This window comes from Bos indicus, chromosome 5 (assembly GCF_029378745.1).
Source record: "Bos indicus isolate NIAB-ARS_2022 breed Sahiwal x Tharparkar chromosome 5, NIAB-ARS_B.indTharparkar_mat_pri_1.0, whole genome shotgun sequence".
NCBI classification, from domain to species: Eukaryota; Metazoa; Chordata; class Mammalia; order Artiodactyla; family Bovidae; genus Bos; species Bos indicus.
Window position 1 is genome coordinate 18,347,075 of NC_091764.1, and position 21,631 is coordinate 18,368,705.

Sequence of the window (21,631 nt, forward strand, 5' to 3'; positions counted from 1 at the left end):
ATCGTCTCCATAGTATTCACTCTAACAGAGGAACTGATTGAAAAAGTGCTCAGTAATTGAGAACTGTGATCAATTACAAGGCTATTATGATCTAGGCTTATATTGATGGAAGTTCATAATATGTGAGTACAGAGAAAATCAGCAGAAAAATTGAAAAGAAATGGTGGGTGAAGTGTTGTGTCATAAAGCTGGAGGATGTTCTCAAGAGTCCAGTACCAACTAAGGGTTTATAAGCAGGATGATTATTTATTGCCTAAACCAGTGTGCATATGTTGATTCCAAACTCCTTAACTATCCCTTCCCCACTGGCAGCTGTAAGTTCCTTCTCTAAGTCTGTGAGTCTCTTTCTGTTTTGTGAGTTCATTTGTATCATTTCTTTTTACATTCCACATACAAGAGATGTCATATGATATTCCTCTTTCTCTGTCTGACTTCACTAGTATGACAATCTCTAGATCTATCCATGTTGCTGCAAATGGCATTATTTTGTGGAATAAACTGATTTCTTATCTCCTTGTGTGCATATCACAGCAAAATCCAGATTGATGTTTCCACAGAAAAAAATTGAGATTAGCTTAAATGCTCAATCAACTACATTATGAACATGTGTGATAACCTTAAGATATCAAATCACAGGACAACTTTGGGTGCATAAAATTCTTTATTTATAACAATAAAGTATATGTATATATAATGTAATTTCAAATTCAAACCTGTATAAAAAAGGGTCAGAACATATACCTATTTTAAAAAGTACACATACAGTACATACACATACACATCACATTTTACAACTTTTTTTATTTAATTAAACTTCAGTCATAATAAAACTATAGAATAGTGTTGAAAGACATTTACATTACAATATGCAAACTCCAATCTATGACTGAACTAGCAATATATCTATACATCCATCTAAATGTCTGAATACTTTAAGTCCATTGATTTAAAAAAAAAACAGTGGCAAGTGGACACTATAATCACACATTAATCCTTAGAATATAGGAGAATAGGATGTTTTGATTGGAAACTTTTATTGAGTCACAGCTCAGAAATTAAGCAACTGAAAATACTATGGTTTTTAGTTTAAACAATGTTATTTAAAAAAATACAATTAAGATGTAATTGTAGATGGCACTTATACATAAATTTACAATGCTTAGGAAACATTTTTAGGATCATGAATATCCATTATAATATGGATTATTTCTAAAACAATACCTTTTTAGGAAATGAAAGTACCATTATTTTATCTTCACAAAGGGCATTTCCAGCAACATTATAACAAATAAAGTGGTTGGAATTTCAATCTGAATATTTGTATTTTAATGCCAATTTCAAAATAATACTGTTTCAAAACAAGCTGGCTTTCTTTAAAATTCTTATCCCATTTTCCAGTTTTAAAATTTAATTTATGGTTTACCCATCTCCAAATGGATTCTAAAGTATCTTTTGGCAGTTAAAAACTTTATGAACATCTTACATTTTCTGCCCTTAGCTTTTAAGAAAATGAGAGATTTAAATGCTTAATTTGGTGCACTTCCAAATGCTACACACATCTTATAGTATATTTTCCTGGATAAAATATACTCTTGGTTTTCATTCTTCAGAAGTAATCCAAAAATGTTTATTTAAGCAAAGGAAAAAGCCATCTCTTGTGTAAATGGTTATCCAATTCAACCTACAGTAGACTGAATTTCACTTTAAGAATGGACCATATTTACATTACAAACAAGAACAGCCATAGCTTTTTATGTTCAAATTGCTTATTCACAGAGATCATAGTTGGATATTCTGTATGCAATAGCTTCAGCTCTTATCTATCATCTTTGTCATTCACATATCAATAGGTTTCTCTCATGTCTATGGTATGACCTGACTTCACCACACAGATAAATAAAAAACTGAGATCCAAAGAAGGGCAGTGATTTATCAATACAGGTTAACAGCAAAGTGGAAGGTCCTGACAATTTTTCCTAATATCCATCCCACTATGTCAAACTGCCTTTTTGAAAAGTGTATTTTTTAGTTAAGTCAGAATAGGTAGGCAATGGCTAAAAGCCCCATACTTACATTTTGAAACCAGAAACTAGCTGCAGAAAAACATGAAGAACTATCTATGAATTCTGAATGGATTTTTCTATTAATTTAAATTTTCATTTGAATTGGAATATCAAAATATGCCACAAAGTTTCTCCAAAGTACTTTAATTCTTACTAAAAGCAAATGTTTCATTGTGAACATACTTTATCATAAATTGTCGTTTTCACATACTTAGTCCTTTTTAAAGAGGGTATTGTTCTATTAAAGTGTTGAAAAAATCAACGTCTCTGACTCATTAAAAAGTGGCAGTGTGGTAAGCACAACAGATTACAATACAAAATCCAGCAACACTTCGATATCACTGGGCAGGCATCATTGATCACAGAGCCAGTTTCTGTATAGATTTGGGTTCTACCAAAGAGGTACAAAGCTTTTAGTATAATTTAGAATCTGAAGACTTCTGAAATTATTTTAAAAGACAATTTTAAAACATTACAAAAGAAGACTATCAGATACATGGCACCAATTTATAGGGTGATTTCACTGTTTAAGATATCAGTTATGAGTTTTCCATGATTTATGAAGGCTATTCAGAACACATACTGGATAAAATAAAGCAAAGCTATATATGTTAATCTCCAAGCAGATATGACAGTTAATTCCCAAGCAACTACCATCCAAAGTAATGTTCAGCATTTTTCTATTGTTCGTGTATTTTATTGAATTTTAGTGTTTTAAAATATTGGTATCCATACAACTGTCAATGAACCAATACATTTAATTAGGCAGAATACATCTCCCCACACCCTACCATGCCAGATTTCATAACTTGCTGAATTTGTTTATTTAACTCTATTGATTTAGGACCATGTCCTTGAGTGTTAAAAACCCAGCTACCAGTTTTGAGAACAAAAGTACATTTATTGTACTCTGAAGCTCATTAAGCAGCATTTTCACATACATATGAAAATCGAAACCATTGCTGAAATAAACTATTAGATTGAGAAGTATCAATCTTCTCAATCTATACGTGACTTACACATACTCAGGTTAATCTATGTCTATTCAAAACAGTATCACACACTGAGACAGGTCCTTACAGCCATTAACTTGATCTCTTTTATTATACATATCATAGTTGTATCATGGGATATTTGAGGGCCTAAATAAATTCATGCAGCTTCCCAAAGCACCTGGGTTGTATCTTAGAGAAATGACTAGTATTTGAGGAACCACAGCACTTTAGAGAAGACAAGGGTCATAGAAATCATCTGAGCTCTTTGGTATAAAAAAGAGCAAAGGCCACTTACTGGAGTTGTATTCTAATTAGCAGTGAACATAAGCTAAAATCCAACTCTACTAGAAATTCTTGGACTAGTAAAGTCAAAAAGTATCAGTTTTTCATGCCCTTCTGTGTCACTGCATTGAAGGTCATCTCATGGTGGTAGGATATGGCAATAATGTTATCACAAGGATGAAGTTAGAAGGAAAGCTTTGGATTCCTTTATGTTCATGACATATTGAAAGAATCTTCATCAAAATAAACCATAAGAAATCATTCTTTGACCTTAGTCAGATATTCCTTTTATATAAAAAAAGAAAACTGGCAAGGGAAATTCACTTAATGTCTTTACAAGTTCTGGTTTAAAAACGCAATGTCCATCTTGGGAATTCCTGCCAAATTCACTTAATATGACAAAAACGCTGTCGCATATTTTAATAGCAAACTGACATGCATAACTACATAAAGCTCTCTTTTTATTTTTAATTCATAAACCTTAATGAATATAGAGTGCCTGATTTTAAATAAATGGATCCTTTAAACAGATAATGGTGATTATAGTATAAATAACTAAAGTTACCTGATTCCCTGCATTCTTGTAAAAGCCAAGTCACCTAATTTTCAACACCCATTATCAGCATGTGAGTGTAGTTTTCTAATCTTAGATACTAAATATCTTATTTTTCCTCTCTCCCACAGCAGAAATTGAAAATGGGGCCTCCATACATTCAGTGATTCCTCCTAAGTCCCTTTACATAACTCTGTAATAGTTTTAGAATATAAACATTTTGTAATATATTTTGCAAGCACAATTTATACACTGTGGAGTGGGCAAGGGCAAATGCCGGCGTCACTAGGGGTGCCAGATGTCCTCCTCGGCAGATGCTTCTGCTGATCAGTGTCCACAGCTTCTTCATGTGACAACCCTCTAGGAGTCTCTTCTCTGCAAAGGCATCATGTTGTCATTCAGTACTGGCTAGCTTGTATGGATAGAGCCAGCCAACTATGTCCATTTGTCTCGTGGTATACGTGTGAGCACCTTCTATGTCAGGAAGAGACCCAAGCTCAGATCCACATCCCTCACTGATCAGCAGCTATGAGGCGGACCTGCACCTACTCCCACACTGTGTCCACTGCTTTCTAAATGAACAGTGGATGATGCTATTGAGTTTTTGTTTTTTGAACATTTTCTAGATCCCTTTGATACAAATGATGACCCCCACCCCCCACTATCCAGGCTGAAATCTACTTGCAGACCAAGATAACTATGAACTGCAGGTTGTCACTGTAAAATAAAGCTATGTGGTTTTTTCAGCAGTTAGATGCTTCTGGAGGCATGCAAAATTGTATGTGCAATCTGGGACACGTGCTTTCTCTCCCAATATCAGTTTGCAAGTTCTAATTGAGACCACAACTCCCTGTAGGTCCTTAAAATAGAGTCCCGCTCCATACAAGTTCTTCTTTATAGATGATTAATTCAGTGCCAGTTTCACAGTAAAACACTTTGTTCCAATTTCTCAATCATCCATAGAGAGTCATGGGTAGCAAGAACAGATAAAGATGCGGTCTGTCACTCCAGACAGAATAGGAATTTGTTTAAAGCTGCTTCATTTATGAAGCAAACATGAACTGTTACCCGCCTAGAGAAGAAAGGAAAAGAGAGAAATTATATAGCATATCTGCTTTCTGCCTTCTTTTCATTCTCAGTAGCTAACTTCATGTGCCTACAGAATGAGTACTGGATTTACAATGTATGCTTCACAGCCTAAAGTAACTTGACAAATATTTTCCTAGATATTAGTGATCACTCTCTGATCTCTCTAGTAACATTTTACAAAATCGGAAATGATCTTTTTACTTACTATGTCTTCCCATTAGAATGTAAGCCCTCTGAGGACATGGAGCTTTGTTGATCTTTTTCACTGCTGTATTCCAGCAACTACAGTGCCTGGTACAAAATCCATAGTTATCCCCTGCTTTTTCCAAGTTCCCTTTACTTTGCTTTTACAAAAGACCTACATTAGTACCTGTTTTCAACACACAACAGAAATCTCAAGAGGATTTTTGCTTCTATGAAAAAAGGCAAAAGCATTCAGGGTTTGTTTTGCAATAAGCCTATCAGTAAGTGTGCAGCCCCATCAGTAAGAGTTGGCACTGCCACCGAGTTCTTTCCCTGGAATTATACTTAGAATCTCAGCATAAAGTTACTCTATCTTTGAACTGCGTCTATAAGCATCTGTGCTTCACCTCAATTTATTTTGTGCATCCTGTTAGTAAGATGTGTCCTAAGATGATTGCTTCTTTGCTTTAAGCCATTTTGGTTTAAGAAAGGTTTCATAGGAATGCTCTACTCTTGGATAGTGCTGGAGTGGTCGGTCTGTGCGTGCTCAGTCATGCCCGACTCTTGGTGAGCCCACGGACTGTATGTAGCTCACCAGGCTCCTCTGTCCACGGAATTTTCCAGGCAAGAATACTGGAGTGGGTTGCTATTTCCTCCTCCAGAGGATCTTCCAGACCTAGGGATTGAACCCATGTCTCTGGCATCTCTTGCATTGATGGGCAGATTCTTTACCACTGAGCCACAAGGGAAGCCCCACTTATATTTGATAAATACATCTTGAACATGGAGTGGATGAATGAATGCCCTGTGGCTTTCATATCCCCAGGCACACCACAGATGATCTCCGTTTGTGATGAGAATTATCAATCTGTGTAGCCGTGAACTTCTCTAACAAGGCTATGAAAAGGTTGTAGACAGGCAGTGAGGCATGAGGGACAGTGGCGGTGTCAGAGTGGAGAAGTGCAGTGGCATGAAATATATCAGGGATCCCATAAATGGCAGCCTCCCAGCCACTGAGCAGCATCAGGGTCTTGACTGCCTACCCAGGTTCTAGCAATCACGTCTACCAACCAAGGAAAGAACAGCAGCAAGATCGCCAGTACTGTGTGCCAAAAAAGAAACAAAGAAATCCTGTCACCACATTCTGACAAAGCCTCTGGGGAAGTTCATTTGGCCTCAGAGCAGCTTATTGTACTTGTTGAATCATGAAAGCCAGACTCTGTTCTAGCTTTTCAGTGCTGGGGTTAAACCGCTGAGCTACAGACTCAGCTTTCAGACTTTTCAACTTTTTATTATTATTTTAATTAATTGATTTATTTTTGGTTGTGCTGGGTCTTCATTGCTTTCTCTAGTTGTGGTGAGTGGGGGCTAGTCTTCATTGCAGGGCGAGGGCTTCTCATTGCAGTGGTTTCTTTTGTTGAGCAGCACAGGCTCTAGGCACGTGGGCTCAGGAGTTGTGGCACCCGGGCTTAGCTGCTCCATACCATATGGAGTCTTCCTGGACCAGAGATTGAATCTGCACTGGCAGGTGGATTCTTATGTGCTATGCCACCAGGGAAGTCCCGGATTTTTCAACTCTCAACTGAAGTGTTTGCACTTCCTTTTTTTTTTTAATTATAGGCAGCATTTATATGTTATCTTTAGTCACAACCCCTAAATAAATGTGTATTTTGCATTTAGTTTCTTCCCTGTGAAAAGTTACAGTGTTAGTCATTCTGCTGTGTCTGACTATGAAGGACTCCCATGGAGTGTAGCCCACCAGGCTCCTCTGTTCATGGGATCTTCCAGGCAAGAATACTGGAGTGGGTTGCCATTCCCTTCTCCACGGAATCTTCCCGGCCCAGGGATGGAACCTGAGTCTCCTGCCTTGTAGGTGGATTATTTATCATCTGAGCCCCCAAAGAAGCCCCCTACTCTTTACCTATTTTTGTCCTTATTTATCAATCCAAAGAATCAGAGGTCACTGGTTTTAAAATGTTTGAGATCAATACACAGGCTATATTAAAAACTTTATGAGTGTATGAGTGTTTTTTCCAGTAATATACTAGATGTATATAATCTCTAAATGTAATATTTTGTATATTCTCTAAATGTAATTTACTAAACATATAAATATATAAAATGTAATAATATACTAAAAACTGTATTATATGACAATTTGCAAAACTCTGAAAAATAGGAAAATTATATTTAGGAAAGCAGAATTAAATCCTGAAGGAAAAATTAACAGACATTAAGAGAAAATTTCAGAAATACAAATTACCAAGTTTAAAAAATAAAGCTTGGTTAGAAAAGCAGAAGGAACTAACAAAAGGCAAAAAAATACATATTTTTTTGGAAAGCTATGAAGAATTTGAAATTCTAAACTTAAGCAGAGAGAAACAAGAGAGAAGTCAGAAAGTCTTCTGACTTTGCCTTTGGATCATTTAGCAAAAAAAAAAAAAACATTTAAAAGCCAACAACTGGTTTCCTATAGAACAAAACTACTATTTTTATAATGATACCCTGGATTCTTACAACCTCCTCATGAAATAAACAGGGTGAGCATTATTATCCTTTCAGTTATATTTGAAAAACCTGGGGTCAAAAACAACTGATTCATCCAGGAACCTACAGCTGGTTAAGGTGCAGCTCAAGGTTTGAACCTAAGACTAATTCCTTCCAATCCTCTGCATCACAATGTATCAGCAGAGAGCGAGCTCCAAAACCAAACCTTAGGAAATACGTGGTAAAGAGTCACAGATCCGGCCCTTTGGTAACCAACCATTCCTGAGCCCTGTACATTAAATGTCTCCACATAACTTGCCCTCATCCCTATTCCAATTCTAGGATCTCCCTTCTTCTGTCTTAGCTCAGATCCACTGGAAACTTCCAAGTTGTGTTTCTTTTATAAATCTCTCCGCCAGCCTAATTATAATAAGAATTACTTTCTCCACTTACTATGCTGGGATAAGTCTACAAACACTGCTATCTGAATGTCTATAGACTTATGCTGTTTACCCCCAACCAAACTGGGCTTTTGCCATGATTATGCAAAACCTTCCCCTGAGGTCTCAATTAAAATTCTTTGTAGATGACTTCCCAATCCCAAATCTATTATTTCCATCCCTGACTGTTCACTGAAGTTCCAGTGCAACATATTTGGCCACTGGTTAATAATTACTAACATCTCTTTCTCCCATTTTTTTCTAATGGTGCTTGACATCTGGTTGGTCTTATAGGCTCTAAATCATCAAGAATCCACGTGCCAATGCAGGAGATGTGGGTTTGATTCCTGGGTCAGTAAGATCCTCTGAAGAAGGAAACGGCACTCTACTCCAGTATTCTTGCCTGGAAAATTTCATGGGCAGAGGGGCCTGGCAGACTACAGTCCATGGGGCCGCAAACAATCAGACTCGACTGAGCACATGCATCCCTGAGTGCTATAATATCAAGCCTTACATCCCATCAGGAACTAGGACTTGATTCTTTATCTGCTGTGTCTCCAAAATGGCCTGTGCTTTCCTATTTCCATGGCTGTGACCCTAGCTCAAGTTGTCATTCTCTCACATCTGTTTGAAAATCCACTCCTAAGTGGACTTCCTGACTCCAGTTCACCACTCCCATCCATCCGGCCACATCAACATCTGATTACTTTCCTAAACCTCTGCTTTGATTGTATTACTCACATTTTTTCTAAACCCTCCAACAACTCCTTATGTGACTCAATAGTGTGTACGCCCTATATATTGGAATTCAGACCCTTTCACACTGATGTCCATCCTTTCTTAGCATTTAAACCCTCTATGTGTGATCTCCAGCTGTATAAACCCTTGAACACAGTCTGTACTTTTGGTCTTCTGATTTAGCTTATTCCATTTGCAGCACCTTCCCGACTGCCAGTAAAATTTTACCAATCATTTAAGACCTAGCTCAACACAAATGCCACCTCCATCACCTACACAGTGAAGCTTTTCCCCTAGTGCTTTCGCTCCCCTGTTAAATAAAACAATTTTATCAGTTCAGTCGCTTAGTCATGTCCAACTCTTTGCAACCTGATGGACTGCAGCATACCAGGCTTCCCTGTCCAACTCCCAGAGCTTGCTCATGTCCATCGAGGCAGTGATGCCATCCAAACGTCTCATCCTCTGTCATCCCCTTCTCCTCCTGCCTTCAATCGTTCCCAGCATCAGGGTCTTTTCCAATGAGTCAGTTCTAAGACAACTGTATGTGGGTAGTGCAATTCTAAGGGATGCCGTCCATATCATTCATTATCTAGAGTTATGTTGAGGGTATATCCTTGACAACCATATACAATGGTTTGACCTTTGATTCTTTACTACATTTCTGTCAGCTCCTTCTGTTGATTTTTAACCAACACCTCCTTTGGTGCTTTAAAAAATAGATTATTTATACATATGTCTTATCTCCTTTTGTAGGCCATAAGCAATCTGAGGACAGAACTAGGTTATAGTAAGTTTTGCTATACTAGAGCTTGTTGGTATCACATTTGTGGTTAGAATGAAGAGGAATATGTACTATGATCTACTCTATTTCTCTCTCCTAAACTGTGCTACAGGCAAGCTAATAAGTGAAAAATTCTGGGATGTCACATATGAATACTTGTCATCAGCTAGTTGACTAAATACATTTTTAACTTTTCAGAGATAATTTCACATTTGATGTCAAATAATCGCAGCTTTAGTATATTTTCTCCTAGAGGCAACTTCTTTTTCTTTCTGGCTCATTATCTACATCCCTTCCTTGTATTTAAAATATCAAACCCTCCTCTTCATTTTCCAGTTATAGGTTGGAGATCTAACTATTCCATATGTTTTCAATTCTAGCGTTCCAATATTTGTCCTGGTTTAATTTGTTTTAGTTCAGGGAGAAATTTTTGCTACAAACCTGAGTCATTCCTTATATTTTCCCTTTTTTGTTAACCAAGAAAATTTCTATAATACAAATTATATCCAATTTTTAAAATATATAATTACAACTTCACATTTCATTTCTATTTTGATACTTTTTACTATGGTTATTCTTATTTCTTGGAAGACTTCCTCGCCTACCATGCCACAGCCTATTCTCCCTCCACCACATCCCTTTCCCCAAATTATATTCAAATTTCCTTGGCAGGTTTTAATCTCTATTGTTACAGAGAACAAAGCTTTCTTTATGTAGTGGGTGCTCAATAAATGGTCACAAATGATACATTCACATTTTTACTTTGGGGTTTGCAGATTCATGATAATGAGCTGCTTTTTACTTCCTTTTATATCTATCTTTCCCTCAACATTTGATTGTTAATTACTTCTACCCACACACATGTGTTTTTACTACATAAAATTTATTCTCACATTATTGCAGTTCTTTGATGTAGTCATTCATCTCTTCATTTATTCAACAGATACAGTCATCATCACTTGCCTGTGCTTAGTATAAACTATATAGCTTACTGGGATTCCATAAAGAAATTCAGAAATGAGTCCTGTCCTCTCAGAGCTTATGGTTTACAAGAGGACACAAAAAGTGTATGTAAGTAAATGTGATGCCTTCCTAATTTATTAGTATGGTATGAAATGTAATATGAAATATAATTGTGTGTGCATGCTCAGTCGGGTCCCACTTTTTGCAACCCCAAGGACTGTAGCCTGCCAGGCTCCTCAGTCCCTGGGATTTGCCAGGCAAGAATACTGGAGTGGGCTGTCATTTCCTCCTCCAGAGGATCTTCCTGGCCCAGGGATTGAACCTACACCTCCTGTGTCTACTACATCGGCACGTGGATTTCTTTACCACTGAGCCACCTGGGAAATCATAGAGATTACTTTCATTTGGAAAGTCAGCTTTTCAGAGGGGATGGTTTCTGACCTGAGCCTTGAGAGAGCTTTGCCAAGATGATGATGAGTAAGGTCATCTGCTGCTAAGTTGCTTCAGTCGTGTCCGACTCTGTGCGACCCCATAGACGGCAGCCCACCAGGCTCCCCCGTCCCTGGGATTCTCCAGACAAGAACACTGGAGTGGGTTGACATTTCCTTCTCCAATGCATGAAAGTGAAAAGTGAAAGTGAAGTCGCTCAGTTGTGTCCGACTCCTAGCTACCCCATGGACTGCAGCCTACCAGGCTCCTCCGTCCATGGGATTTTCCAGGCAAGAGTACTGGAGTGGGCTGCCATTGCCTTCTCCAGTAAGGTCATCTATTTCACACCAACTCCTCAATTATTATGTGATGAGTTTATTCCTAAACAATCTGGGGCTTCTTTAACCTGCTTCATTTTCATTCATTTAATTATATGAGTAATATCTCAGATTCTAAGAAAATAAGTTAACTGTTTCCTATATCACCATCTTCCCCTTGCTGTACACACTTTGCTGTCCTGACCAAAATCAGCAACTTAAACATACACATATAAGATAAAAATAAACCTTACTGCACTTTTTAAAAGATTGTTCATCTTAACCTTATTGCAGTAAGAACACAACACAAGATCCACCCTCTGAACACATTTTTAAATACACAATATAGATTGTTTTAAACTCTAAGCATTATCTTGTACAGCAGATCTCTAAAACATACTTATCTTGTAAAACAAAAAACCTTTTAAAAAAGGTCATTTCACAAGAACTATATTCCTTACCACTTAGTAAGCTTTTCATTTAGGGTTTGTTTATTGCCTCAATCACTTATTCAATAGACATTGACTAAGTGCCTACAATGCTTAGGCAACAAGTGGGGTGCTCGTGAGGAGATACAGCAAGAACCAGACAGCCTTGGTTCCTGCCCTTGCGTGTCCTCTGGTAGACATGTGTTAGTTGCTTGACTACAGCCTTTAAAATGCCATCATTTTTTCCCCTCTTAGGCCAGTGCCCTGGGCTTTTCCATCAAAATCCATTCTCCAAATGTCACAGTACAAGTACCACAATTAAACACCACATGACCTGTATGCCAAAACAGGATCCCAGTGATGCCATCCAAAAGCAAATTACAGAGGACATTACTTGAACCTTGAAGGTTCAATTAACCACTTAATGTGTGCTCGGTGGATGTCTGGCTTAAGGGAACTGAAACGGCAGATAGGGAAGAAGCAGTAGGTTTGTACTGGGATTCAAGGGCAGAAAAGTTAAGTTTTTAGGAATAACAATGATTTCAGCTTAGGGAATACTGGGCCTGAAAATAAAGAGAGTCAAGTGTTCCTTTACAGTATTTGATAGGAAACAGAGTCTAGAGAGGGCTAGGATGGGAGCAGAAAAAAGAGAGGGTGCTATTCATGCCCCAGACATGGTGATCAAGGGCATGATTCAAGGTAAAAATGAAGTCTGCATAATAGCAGGGTTAAAGTGTGAGAGACATATGCGACATAATTACTATTATTATATGATGTTATTTTGGGTTGCTAAAAAATGGCGTTTGATAAAAAGTGATTTCCTGGAGGAGACAAGAGACTCTGTGACCCAGTTTCCCTGCAGAAGATTCACTGTAGAGAGAAATCTCTGAATCTGGGACAGAAGGGAGAGCTGGAAGGACAGTGACATGAAAGTAAAGGGCAAAGCTCCCCAGAGACCGTGTCTGTAATAATCTGGGCAAATAAATGATCCTCCAGCCACAAGGGGGTGCAGGGGAAGAACGGAAGATTTAGAAAAATGAAAAAACACTCATACCCCACTGGAATACATGGGAGTTAATGGGCAAAACAGAATTGATAGCCAGTTGGCAGAAGTACAATGGGAAGAGCATGCATGATGCTGGATCAGGTTAATGCCATTCGGGGTGCTCCCCGCACCACATCTGCAACTTTTTTGGAAGCTAAGACAGGAGAGGGGAGAGGAGACGTAAAAAACAGCGCCCTCTAGTCATGTTCTCCTGGTCTCCCTTCTCCCTGAGCCCTCCACAGACCCACACAACTACGGTATCTATCCCTGGCTTGTATTCAGTGCATCTGGGATTCTGGACTGTGATGAGGCACAATAAGGACCAGTCATGTGGCAGGTGGCCCCTTACCTTGACACTTTCCCTCTCCTGACTATAAGGGATTTTGACCTTTACTCCTTTTCCTTAAAATAGCAGGGAAATGTTTTTGGTTTTCACTTGATTGAGCATTTAACAAATGAGATACTTCTCCTATCATGTTATAGTAATCACACGTAATTGAAATTGGTTTTATTTATTCTTCTTCTATTTTATTTTAGTCCTACTTTGCTCTATCCCTCTTATTTTCTGGCCTCAAAAATAAAAGCACTCAGGAATTCCCTGGCAGCCCAGTGGTTAGGACTCTGCACCTTCACTTCTGAGGATGTGGGTTCAATCTCTGGTTAGCGACCTAATATCCCACAAGCCGTATGGTGTGGCCAAAAAAAAAAAAAAAAGGAAGCACTCAACTGTTAATGTTTTGTATAACTCCTCTACAAGATGAATCCACTAATCTGGAATAACACTGCTTGTCTTTCAAAATTTGAGAATGCACAATTCAATGTAACAGTTTCAGCTGACATACTGACATCAGCTTGATAGAAGACAATAAATTCTGGCATCTAGGATGCTGTGTAGTTCCTGTTATATCTTTTAGCTTGATTTCTGAAAACTTACCAATGTACGAAAGTAACAGTGTTGATAGAAGCCACAATTACACTTCTTGAAACTCTCTCTCTTTCTCTTGCAACATACTGAAAACCAAGAAACATGCTTATTTGCTTTAAGATAGATTCTGAAGTATACCATGATCTGGGTATTGTAAAGGGCAGTTTTTACTTTTCTATAAATACAGGAGCAAAAAGCTTGCAAAATTGGGTGGAAAGTTTACTTTCGTAATATTACTATAGAGAGGACTTCAACACAGTCTCAAGTAGTTAAAAAATTCTCTATGCATATGATACATATACAGAAAATGCTTATATGTGCTTAATATGTGAATGTGTACACATGCAACATGATATAAGAAAAAATAACATGCCAAATGGAAAAACCATAACTGAATGTAAAGTCAAAGTATTGGTCCTGGGCAGTATGTGGTAGGAGTAAAATAGTGATCAGAAGTCAATTATCATAAGTGGAAAGGTATCTTAAATTTTGTATCTGGCTTTAAAAAAATACTGAGTAAGTTGAGATAAGTTAAAGGCTCCAAAAGCCAGAGTGAGGTCTAATATATGAAGTGTGAAAGAGAAAAAACATTGAAAATATCTTGACTAGGAGGTGGTATCAAGAATGGGGTTTACAGAAGGAGACAAAGGTGGAATTTAGAAGGGCCGAGGAAGGTTCTGTGGCAGCAACTCAGACAAGATGAAAATAATGACTGCTGCTAAAGAAGGAGCTCAGCATGTCTCGGCTATAGTGTGTAAAAGAGGAGGGTAAATGTGCCTCCTGAGCTCCATGACCAGGAACATGATGAGCAAGATTCTGCTGCTTATAGAAAAGAGAGAGCATACCCTAAGAAGGGTCAGGAAGACAATTCTGTGAAGGTATTTCACAGGTAAGTGGAGATGTGGGACTGAAGAGAGAATGGGAGATCAGAAATGGAGCTAAAAGCTGGAAGACACTGGTTAGGAGCTACCATCATGAGGGTGAAACACTTCTTAAAAGATGTTATGAGCACATGCATGGTATGTGAAGTGGCGAGGTCAACCTTACTGATGAACATATTCAGTAAAATGAAATACCTTATTTCATTATCCTCTTCATTAATCTGTCTGTTTTCAACTGTCCTTGTAAGATTTGGTTGTTTCTTCTGGGAAAAGAACAATGATATGTATTGTAAAATTATCATGTCCTATTTAAGAGGTAAATAGTCTCCACTTCTATGTTTTCATCAGCAGGCAGTCTATGAAAATACTTTTGCAGAAAGAAATTATGAAAAATGCATGGTATTATCACTCAAAAGTTTTAGGATGTTGGAGATGAAAGAGTAGTAAAGAAACTGAAAGATTTAAATAGTAATCAAATTAAAAAGACATTTCAAAAAGCTGACTTGCAATCATTTAGCACATTTAAAAATTTCAGACAGGTTTCAATGAGAAGAGAGCGTAAGAGTAGAAATCCAAAATAGCACATCATACAAATGGCATTTCTAGCTAATTTTAACCACATCATATATTTATTCCTTTTTATATTTAGTTCAGACTAATAAGGAGAAGGCCATGGCACCCCACTCCAGTACTCTTGCCTGGAAAATCCCATGGATGGAGGAGCCTGGTGGGCTACAGTCCATGGGGTCGCGAAGAGTCGGACACGACTGAGTGACTTCACTTTCACTTTTCACTTTCGTGCATTGGAGAAGGTGCTAGCAACCCACTCCAGTGTTCTTGCCTGGAGAATTCCAGGAACGGTGGAGCCGGGTGGGCTGCTGTCTATGGGGTCGCACAGAGTCGGACACGACTGAAGCGACTTAGCAGCAGCAGCAGCAGCAGACTAATAAAACCAGTTTTCATTTTCTTAAGTATGCATTCTCAGTTACAGGAGTGGTCTTCAAAACATGAGGAGGAATGGGGGAACCTTTCTAAGGTTTATATTCTGTGGAGGCTATAAGTTAAGACATATCCTGTCTTACTGTTTTCTTGGTAGGATCCTTTCTTAGAAAAGGGCAGTTTGTTAATCATTTATGTAATGTGGTATGAGCAAATAAATATGTAAAGTTTTTGATTAAGGGGGAAAAAAAAAAATAACAGCACTTACCTTCCAGTAAAAGGCCCCAAAAGCAAACCCGATCACAAGAGAAAAGAATGCTGGCAATGCTACGGCTGCCCATTGTAGGCTGGAATCTTCAATGGAATTTGAGGCCTTCCCTGTAATTTAAACAGTACAGTGGTGAACACCACATACCCATACCCATGCCAGAGGTTTTGCTCTTAATGCTGTGGTTGTTCCCAACTGTTTCCGAAATATACTCTGGACCTATCATCTGTTTAAAGTATTTAACATGCTGATTTTTCCACTTTCAATACAAGTTCATGTTGTTTCTGACAGATACAAGGTGAAAAAGAAACCCCACAGACAGAAGGCTGTCTGACTTGGTTAATGTGGACCCATATGGAACGCAGATAACATCTACCTGAAAATGATTTCTATCTAATCAAGCAAATCCATCTTCTATGCCTTTATCTTCTAATACCTTTTCACTTTTTTACACATCACCTCTTGCCAAGAAAAGTTAAAGACATTCTGCATCCCGATCAAGGTCTCGATGAATCAAGCTATGTCTGGCCTGCCTCAAATTTTAAGTTAATATCTGCACATTATGCTTAGGGCATTTTCAGGGACCTCAAGCTTAGAATTGCAGTGTCTCTTCATTGCATCGTCAGCTGGCATTTACTGGATACCGAGCAGTGCTTTGCACTGTGCTATGGACTAAAGGTTTCAATTTTTCAGACTTTCTATGTTAGAAAGCCAGAGATGACTGAACAGGGAAGAATGGCTGGAAACACCAGTGTCTCCCCATGTAACTAAGTGAGAGAGAGAATGCGCACATGAAATCAACTTGGGACACCTCCCTGAATCCTGCTTTGATCTTCCTTGAGAAGCAGAATGATTCAGGAATTAAACAACAAAACTCCCCTAAGGGTCTCTTGCTCCCATCACAAAACTTAACATTTTGACAGATTTTTCCTCTCTGTCTCCTTACAAGAAACAGCTTCCTTGTTTGAGAACATGGACATGTGTATGTCAACTTGTAAGAGTTAAACTTTCAGTTCTCTTTGGAAGATGTAATACATTTATAAACTATATACTTTCAGCCATCATATGATCAAAATGTAAGCCAATTAAGTAAAAGTGACTGATTTGGGTTATGATATTTTGCAATGATACTCGGGCTACTGTGTCAGCCTACAGTCACCTATTTAATATTAAGTACCTAAAGTACACGATCTAAAAGAATCAAACCACAGTATGTGTATCAGCATTTAAGAGGGAAAAATTAACTCATAGATTTAACCTCAGAGGCAAGAAACAAATCTTATCTATTGTCGTGAGAATAAGAATTGCCCATTTCCCTACCATTTGTAAACTTGGAAGAGGAAACTCATTAATTCTATAATTCTTATGTTTCCAAAGAGGTTCTCATAATAGTAAGTTTGGGTGTGTGCTGGGGCAGCATAGGGGAAACATAGTGAGTCATGTGCCCCTTATACTTAAAGGAGATTGAGTAAAGAACTGGACTCTTCCCTTCATGTAACTATGAATCACTTCCTAAGACCAGACTGACAGACCTTTTGGCCAACTCCATGGGAAATATGTTTTAGGCATCTTAAAGCTCTTGATGAAAGTTAAAGAGGAGAGTGAAAAAGTTGGCTTAAAGCTCAACATTCAGAAAATGAAGATCATGGCATCTGCTCCCATCACTTCATGGGAAATAGATGGGGAAACAGTGGAAACAGTGTCAGACTTTATTTTTTTGGGCTCCAAAATCACTGCAGATGGTGACTGCAGCCATGAAATTAAAAGACGCTTAGTCCTTGGAAGGAAAGTTATGACCAACCTAGATAGCATATTGAAAAGCAGAGACGTTACTTTGCCAACATAAGTCCATCTAGTCAAGGCTATGGTTCTTCCAGTGGTCATGTATGGATGTGAGAATTGGACTGTGAAGAAAGCTGAGCACCAAAGAATTGATGCTTTTGAACTGTGGTGTTGGAGAAGACTTTTGAGAGTCCCTTGGACTGCAAGGAGATGCAACCAGTCCATTCTGAAGGAGATCAGCCCTGGGATTTCTTTGGAAGGAATGATGCTAAAGCTGAAACTCCAATACTTTGGCCACCTCATGCGAAGAGTTGACTCATTGGAAAAGTCTCTGATGCTGGGAGGGATTGGGGGCAGGAGGAGAAGGGGACGACAGAGGATGAGATGGCTGGATGGCATCACTGACTCAATGGACGTGAGTCTGAGTGAACTCCGGGAGTTGATTATGGACAGGGAGGCCTGGCGTGCTGCAATTCACGGGGTCGCAAAAAGTCAGACACTACTAAGCGACTGAATTGAACTGAACTGAACTGAAAGCTCAACATGAATTCTATCACCAAAATAAGCCTGAGTTATAAAATGGGATTTGGCATAATTGAAGTAACACTATTATTACAATAATAAAACCATTTTAAGGGTTATATAAGATTACATGTGCTTGTCTCAGATTTTGCTACTATTTATAAAAGTGATTTCTATGAGGAAATGTGTTTGGAGTTACAGGCAATTCTGACCATTTTAGAAATGTTTGTATCACTATCAATAAATAATAATTTGGGTATTTATGTTTGTATTCCAGTGACATGTTCGAATTCCCATTGATGGCCAAACCACTATGACCCACACTGTCTATTTTGATTGCTGGCATGTGATTATGATTTGGCCAAGTGACATATCCAGACATATACAGAGAACAAAGGAAGCTATAAATATTTTGTCCCCAGACTCCAATGGAAAAGTAGCTAGTGGGGATGGTGCTACGGAGAACTCCATTACCTATGTTTGAGCAGCCAGATGCCCCAGAGTCAAGGCAGCTAGACATCTGTTCTTCCTGTTCTATCCAAAGGCCAAATCTTGAATTGTTATTAGTCAGACCAGAGGAAAGACCACACCCACCAGCAGCAAGCTGAAGGAACTTATTACAGAGTGAGGTGCTCTGGGATTCCCCACTCTAAATCTTTCTCAGCTAGAAGGACAGCCCCCAGGGGAGGTGTTGCAAATAAAGCCAAGCTGGAGGAGAAACTAAAGAAAGCACACCTCGCTCTCGCAGAACACTGTGACTTGTTAACCAAAGTCCTACCCCTAGGACTGTGGCCCTGAACAAAGTTCTGGAATTTGACTAACACGTAGCACCAGTCCTCCTGTATGAGAGGGAAAAGGAGATAGACAGGAGGTGGTCAGATCCACAGGAGCCGACTTCACCTTCTACAGAGGTGTCACTTCCTTATTTCTTCTCTTAATGTAAATGGCTTCACAGCTAGGCCTTGGGTTCTCTTCAGTGATCCTGCCATCCCTCTTCCAGGAGAGAAAATCTACTTTATTAGAAGAGGCTTTGCTTATATCTCCAAGGCATGATTCCCAATACTTGCTACAGTTGCTATCCATCAGGGGTCAATGAGATCTGAATTATGTGCCTCAAGAGCCAAAGGAAGGGTATGCATGCATGCTAAGTCACTTCAATTGTGTCTGACCCTTGCGACCCCATGGACTGTAGCCCACCAGGCTCCTGTGTCCATGGAATTCTCCAGGCAAGAATACTAGAGTGGATTGCCATTTCCTACTCCAGGGATCCCAACCCAGGGATCAAAACTGTCTGTCTCCTGCATTGGAAGGGAGACACTGCATTCTTTTCCACTAGTGCCACCTGGGAAGCACAAATGAAGGCTATTGGGTCCAAAGCGTTGCTTTTATATAAAAATGCCTCTAAGTTTCTGGGGGTGGGGGAGCTCATCTGCACAGGATTTGAGTAATCCTGAATTCCTGAGTTCTTATCTTATTAGCTGTTTTCATTATTATGAAAACCTTCCGGTGTTCAAAATTGGTGGGAACTGACTTGTGTGGTTTGACTTAATAATGCCGGACATCTGTACAAACATAGACCACAAAAACCTGTGCTGCAATTCTGCTGAATTTCTTTGTAGAGTGAGTCTGCTTATGGGCACCATGCCCAGGAATATGTCCCTCTTCTTGGTCCTTAGAAAACATGCAACTCAGTACTCTCCCTTGATTCAGAGCTCACCACAAACTCACCACTTACTGACTCAGCCTCGCTGCCTCTAATTGTTCTAATAATTCTGGATGAACATGTACTATACATCAGCCACAGTGCTAAGTACACATGTGCTAACTCATTTAAAACTCACAGAAAACTTATGAAGGAAAGATTATCAACCTCCATTTGATTGAGGGGTCCAGAGCGATTAAAACACTTGCCCAAGATCACACAGCTAGCCAAGCAAGGGCTAGAGCTGGGCAGTGGTCTTTCTAGAAGATGTGTAAGGTAATGTCAAAGTAAGGATCTTCTCTCTATCATTTAAATATACTGTCTGTAAGGATCGCAAACTTAAACATTTTTAAAACACACTTTGCTGCTGCTGCTGCTGCTAAGTCGCTTCAGTCGTGTCTGACTCTGTGCGACCCCATAGACGGCAGCCCACCAGGCTCCCCCGTCCCTGGGATTCTCCAGGCAAGAACACTGGAGTGGGTTGCCATTTCCTTCTCCTGTGCATGAAAGTGAATAGTAAAAGTGAAGTTTCTCAGTTGTGTCTGACTCTTAGCTACCCCATGGACTGCAGCCTACCAGGCTCCTCCGTCATGGGATTTTCTAGGCAAAAGTACTGGAGTGGGATGCCATTGCCTTCTCCGAAAACACACTTTAGCTTGGTACAAAGAATATTACCATTACTTTGAAAGCACAACTCCCTTTGGATAACTTTTACATTTTTACCTTATCCCATGATTCTCCCTTATAAGATACAGAGAGGGAACTTACACCTCTGGGCTGCTTCATCATATGCCATGGTCCTCTGACCAGCATGGCAACATTTGGGGTCTTTCTCCTGAAAACAGCATGGTTTCTTCAAATTTCCCTGACTCCCTACTCCCCAGAGTGTCTTACTTTCCTTATGCTACAACTAAAGACATTTACATACTTCTGTTAAATATAGCATAAATAACATAAAATATGAATATTTTTATTTGTGTCTGCTTCTCGTATGAGACTGTATACTCATAACAGCTAGTCCTATCCATGGGTATCTAAAGTGCCATTTTCATGAGTGAGAACACCTGGCCAAAAGCTGCTGATCATGCAAGATTCACTTTTTTTTTTAAGCAAAAAAAGAAGAAAGGGAGAAAAAGGGAAACAAAAAACAAGTCTGGTCATTCATATTGCCATTTAAAAACTACTGATAGTCTCAAAGGTATAGGACCAAACAGGTGTTTTATATTCAGTTGTCTTGTAAGTAGCAAAGATTTTGCATTCAACCCTGATGATAGCAATTTAACCTTCCCAACATAAATAATTATCACACTAAACAAATTATACTAGGCAACTACTTTCAGACCTTGGCCGAAAGGCAACACGAGACTGTGATCCCTGGGAGAGGGAAAATGCAAGTGATAAGACCCACAACTGTCCCGATTTGCTGGCTGGGTGACACCTTTTGACTGAGTAGTCTCACTACGATAGGAAATCAGAGAATGAAGCTGAGGGCTGCTGCCTTAGCTGGAGGTGGGGCTGTTTGTGAGGTTTGTAAGGCAGGGTTATTTTGGGGAGAGGAACTGTGTAGAAAAGAAGCGCTATATGTGTCTGGAGGAGACTCAATCATTGCTTGAGTAATAAGCTGTACATGCACAGGGAGAAACCTCACAAAAGCTGGCAATAAACAGTGTCCAGGAAGCTATGACTTAAGCAAAGACCCTAGAAGTCAATTCAGAGACAAAGAAGCTCTGACAAGCAAGAATGGAGAGATTTTCTAGGCATTCAAGAAATAGCTCAGTGACCCCATGCCTTAGAAATAAGGCTACTCTCCCTCCACCCT

At 39.0% G+C, this 21,631-nt stretch overlaps 1 protein-coding gene across 3 annotated transcripts in view; it reads right to left on the reverse strand.

The window, feature by feature from the left end:
- Positions 1-648: 648 nt before the first annotated feature.
- KITLG (KIT ligand) overlaps positions 649-21,631 on the reverse strand; it is a 105,793-nt gene continuing 84,810 nt past the window's right edge. For all 3 annotated transcript variants that reach the window (XM_070788924.1, XM_070788925.1, XM_070788923.1), the window contains 4 exons: positions 15,807-15,916; positions 14,795-14,862; positions 13,728-13,804; positions 649-4,965 (listed from right to left, as the gene is read on the reverse strand). In XM_070788924.1, coding sequence (XP_070645025.1) covers positions 13,765-13,804; positions 14,795-14,862; positions 15,807-15,916 — 218 coding nt within the window. In that variant the 3' untranslated portion in view covers positions 649-4,965; positions 13,728-13,764. The remainder of the gene's footprint in view (positions 4,966-13,727; positions 13,805-14,794; positions 14,863-15,806; positions 15,917-21,631) is intronic.